Here is a 4,995-nt window from a genome sequence, read left to right as displayed (position 1 = left end):
TTAGATCTAAGTGACGAGAGTGAAATTAGATTTGATTAGATTGAATTGAGAGATTTTCCCATACAACTCTTGCAATTTTCATTATACTCTAGTTACTACCTTCGATATCAAAATTGTCACACCTCTAACTCATTTTCGTTCGCGGAACAATCACTTTATTTTTTCTTTATATTGTTAAACTTTTGATATCATGAGATTGATGGGGTAATATTAACGAAAATCGTACAAGAATAAGTGGTAAAATATGAAAATTGTAGAGAAAAATGTGTCATACTTCGATTGAATTTTAACACTTAGCGAATTGGATTGTATTGAGATATAGATTGTTACTCGAATCGACTAGATCCGATCCGCTTAACCCGGTAGGAAATATATCTTTCGGAATTTGACAAATGGATTTTCTCGAATTGTTTCCCAAGAAATCAATAATTGGATGCATTACTTCTTAAACTTGGAGTTGAAGGAAAAAATAAAAAATAAAAGTAGAAAGAAATTATACCATTGGGGGGAGATTTATATACATAATAGGTGATATTCCAGGAGAAGCCAGAAACACAATATATTTAACATTACACACAAGTTTACAAGCATATATCTCATATATACTTTCTAGCGTACTAATAGATATTTTCAAGCATGTAACCCTAGAGATGTGTCTAAGGCTTTGGTCTCCATTTCAACACAGCCTTCATTCACTTCTTTGGTTTCCCTCTTGTAGACGTATCTACTAGATGCCCAAAAAAATGCACCTAAATTGAGAATTGATATCACCATAAGAAACCCATAATAGTAGTCCAAGTGACAGTCATTCAAGTTGTCACCGATCCAACCCTTCTCCCCATTTCTTCCTGTAACTTTATCAACCAATGTCACTAAGAAGCTGTTCAGGAAGTTTCCGACACCGATTCCGCTAGTAAAAAATGTTGTTCCAAGGCTTTGCATATCTTCTGGGGATTGATCATAGAAAAATTCAAGCAATCCAATGGCATTAAACACATCAGCAACTCCCAGTAGCACATATTGAGGCAATAACCAAAATATGCTCATGGGCACTATTTGTTTAGGCCCTGATATGTGTTGCACTCTTATCACATGCATTCTTCTAACTTCCACAGCATAAGCAATTGCTATGGCCATGACTTGGATGACAAATCCAACGCCAAGCCTTTGAAGCATTGTGATTCCTCTAGGGTTTCCGGTTCTGCGACGCATGAACGGCACAAAGTAGCGGTCGTACATCGGCACGGATAGGAGCATGGAGAGAGTGACAAAGCTGCCTAAAGAGGCTGCCGGAATGCGGAAGCTAGGGCTTAGGCTCCGGTTCAAGGTGGTGCCTTGTTTGACAAATAAAGTGTTGATTTGTGCCCATATTGTACTAGGGATTAAGGTCACTAGCCATATCAATGCCATCCCTAGAACAAGTTTGGTTCCTTCTACTTGCGTCACTGTGCATGGAGGTTTGCTGTCTCCTCCATTGCCATGTTTTATTGCAGCCTTGTCCAAGCACCTAATGGCCAAGAAAAAAATTTAATTATTGAACTTAAAATTGTGGACATAATACAAGCATTGATGCAATTGGTTGTTGACTTGCTGTGGTGGTAGTTGATCTGTTTGGGGATTGTGCTTTAGACAGCGAAATTTTTTAGCTTCAAATGCTACATAATGATGGAATATGGAAGATTCTAATAAATGTATTTCACAAACAATTTGTTATTGAATACTATATATGGTGGGGGCGATGTGGCGCATCATTTCACTGTGACACACACTATATCAAAGACAATTTGACCAAGCGATTGTGACCATTCATTAACGTTGTCAGCAACGAGAACAGTAAACAGAGCGCGTGTAAATAATCTATTGGGAGAATTATATTGCTACAAAATCATAAGCAAAAGCAAGACCACCCATTGCTTTTCCAGCAGAAGTTTTTCTAGTTATATGCATGCGCATGAAAATGAGAGGACCCCGCCCCCAGCCTCCTCCCCGCTACACCTGCTTTACCACTTTTTGAACCCTTTCTAGTCTAATTGACTGTCCTTAATTTAGATTCCATTTCACAAGTTTTCAGATGGTAATGAAAAAGTTCCCTCGCAATATGTGAAGTGCAAGTACACCACATACGACACTAATGATTTTGATTTATATACTGGTTTAATTCTGTTATGTGCAAAATATAAGATTGATTATTGATGGTTATTATATAAATAATAATATACAATTAATTATTAATTATATAATATTATAAATACGCATGTGAAACAAGATCGTTAAAATCTCACTGCAGTACAGATTAAGTTTGGATCCAAATTTGCAGTCTAACAAGTAATTAGCACTAGTAGCAGACAGAGCTAACCTGAAAGCTGGAGAGTGAAGCACCTGGCGTTTACCACTTCGAATGTAATCTTGTGTATCAAATTCATGAAGCTCTGATGGGTTGTCAGGGAGCTGAATTTTCCGGTTCCGGAAAGCAGCTATGGGAACTCGAATCAAGTCCCTTGCAGGGCTTTTGGTCTTCCTAATTTTGTGCCTGTAAATTGGGCTTCCTATATAGAAGATGACTAAGGAAAATAACAAACCAGCTGTTGGAATACCATAGCCTAATCCCCATCCCAAGTTCTCTTGAATGTAAACAAGCCCTAAAGTGGCACACAAAGCTCCAATAAAAGAGCTAAACATCCACCAGTTAAAGAATGAGACCTTGAGGTTTCTCTCATAGGGATTAAAATCATCGAACTGGTCTGCACCAAAAGTGGATATGTTAGGCTTTGTTCCACCTGCACCAATTGCTATGATGTAAAGAGACGAGTAAAAGAAAGCAATTTGTGAAGTAGAGGTCTTGCTGCAGATTCCATTTGTGCATGTTGGCTTCATAAATTTCAACGAAGCTGCCATTGTGAGAAGTATCATTCCCTGTTGAAATGTTCATAAATTAGGAATAAACCGTAAAAGAAGTAGCTAGAGAGAATAAATTCATGGTGCACATGCATAATATGTTACATTGTGGCTTCTAAGATTAAAAACATTAATTCATGCCACATAATGAAATTGCACTAGCTCAGCAATTATTTCTATGCGGTCATCAATGACATGACATTTAATTTCTTCCTATATAAGAAGGAATGGACCAAACGAATTTTTGTTTTTATTGATGAATACAAAATTCAACTCTTTTTCTTATCTGTTGAAACTAACTTTTCAAAATTTAATTTTTGTTAGCATTTAAAAGTTTTTCAATTTTTTTTTGTTAGTATTTAAAAAACATATGTAGCGGATGCATATTAATTATAATTTGTAATGGCCACTTCATGATTGGCCTCATATGAATTATAGGCTCGTGGTTGTGGAGAAGAATTGAACAGATCATGCATCTCAGAATGAATGAATAACCAGCTATATGTTCGTTGGTCCCACAAAAAATAATGGATTCAATTGACCTTTAGAGAGTAGATAATCTAGAATATGGTCCAAACAAATGGTGTATAATCTATGGAAGACGAATATAGTAACGAATAATCTAAGCGTATTCATACAAAAGATTCATATATCGATGAAAAGTTATTTCAATATTGGAAAGTACTTTTTATCCTGTTTCTAGACTCTACCTTGTTTTGATAAATTAGGGGATGTACTAAAATAAAATAAGAAAAGTTTTAGTGGAAGAAATGATAGTTACCAGGACATAAATTAAAGATGAGAGAGTGAAAGTCCAAAAACGACCAATGTAAGTATCAGCAATGTAGGCACCAAGAAGTGGTGTAATCCACACAACACCTGACCAGTTGTTTACATTTCTGACGGAAGAAACCGTGTCTTCATGGAGTTGGCTTGTCAAGTAGTTCACTAAATTTGATTGTATTCCATAGAAGGCCATTCTCTCGAATGCTTCATAGCCTGAGAAGGGGGGGAAAAAAAATCATGCATGTAATCTAATTTTCAGCTTAACCTAACAGGAGAAACAGAAGAAAACAGATCAGCTACGGAAAGCTAATTAAGTCATGTTATTTTCATGATCATCATTTGATATAACCGCTCAAGGGAACGAAGGAAAATCACTAACCTTATGAACTTTGAGCATACAAACTAGAAATTCTGAAATATCACGTAAAGAATTCAGAAATTTAAAAGTTTGAGAAAGAAATTACTAACCAACAAGGAATGCACAAGCTTTCCATTTGCCAGTTTTAGAGGAAAGAACTGGGCGTCCCTGGAGATCAACAGTGCCATCTTGGGTAAAACCTTTGGCTTCCATGATAGAATTTTAGATTTTTATTATTGAAAGTGAGAGCACAAAGAGATGGCAAAAGGATGCTACTTAGGGTATAGCTACTGAAGGTGGAAAGCTTCGCTATGAAAAGCTCTCACTTGACAACCTTCTTGTTATATAGCAATATCGAGCCTCTAATCTCCTTTATCTCTCCTTTTTTTTTTAACCTTTGACTCTTTAATTAATATAATATTTATATTAGTATTTATTCTAGTACTAAGATTCAATAATATCAATAGTCAGGATTTATTTTCTATTTTATTTTCATTTATCTTACCTTACAACTATTAATTTAGTGTCCAATAAAAAATCAATTCAGTATTATTATGATCTATCTTTTATTACAGGAAAATTATCAAATATCCACCTTAAGTTTACCATGTTATAAAAAAACTACAAAAATTTTAATTTGATTTTACCATCCTAAGTCTGTACTCTATATCCACCATCCATCAAAAGGATATAATTACCCTTACAAAATGGGCAAACAAATGCAAACACAAATTATAGTAGTAGTTATTTTACGTGGGTAATTCTATCTTTTTGGTAAATTATTGATATGAATTACAATATTAGGGTGGAAATTTAACAAATTCAAATTTTTGTGGTATTTTTTTACAATAGTATTAACTTAAAGTAGATGATTGATAATTTTCCTTTGCTATATCACAAAGAGATAGCAAAGTTAGTTTAATCTTTTGTAAAATTAGTTTAACCTCTTGTAGTCG

General features: G+C 34.8%; 1 protein-coding gene across 1 annotated transcript; it reads right to left on the bottom strand.

Moving 5' to 3' along the window:
- Positions 1-508: 508 nt before the first annotated feature.
- Positions 509-4,353, bottom strand: LOC18044121 (protein NRT1/ PTR FAMILY 5.1). Its single transcript, XM_006435799.2, has 4 exons — positions 4,150-4,353; positions 3,677-3,894; positions 2,357-2,913; positions 509-1,507 (listed from the first exon to the last, which is right to left on the bottom strand). The coding sequence occupies exons 1-4, from the start codon at positions 4,250-4,252 to the stop codon at positions 631-633; spliced, it is 1,755 nt and encodes a 584-aa protein (XP_006435862.1). The 5' UTR covers positions 4,253-4,353; the 3' UTR covers positions 509-630.
- Positions 4,354-4,995: the final 642 nt, after the last annotated feature.

Source organism: Citrus clementina, unplaced genomic scaffold, assembly GCF_000493195.1.
Source record: "Citrus clementina cultivar Clemenules unplaced genomic scaffold, Citrus_clementina_v1.0 scaffold_4, whole genome shotgun sequence".
Classification (NCBI taxonomy): Eukaryota; Viridiplantae; Streptophyta; class Magnoliopsida; order Sapindales; family Rutaceae; genus Citrus; species Citrus x clementina.
This window is presented reverse-complemented; position numbering and strand designations above follow the sequence as displayed.

Bases quoted from the DNA above. Each gene is read 5' to 3' on its own strand.
- LOC18044121 (XM_006435799.2), bottom strand. From the start codon at position 4,252: ATGGAAGCCAAAGGTTTTACCCAAGATGGCACTGTTGATCTCCAGGGA. The intron at 2,914-3,676 runs GTAACTATCATT...ACATTTCAACAG, and splicing joins CATCTTTAATTTATGTCCTG to GGAATGATACTTCTCACAAT. The intron at 1,508-2,356 runs GTTAGCTCTGTC...CTTGGCCATTAG, and splicing joins CTTCACTCTCCAGCTTTCAG to GTGCTTGGACAAGGCTGCAA.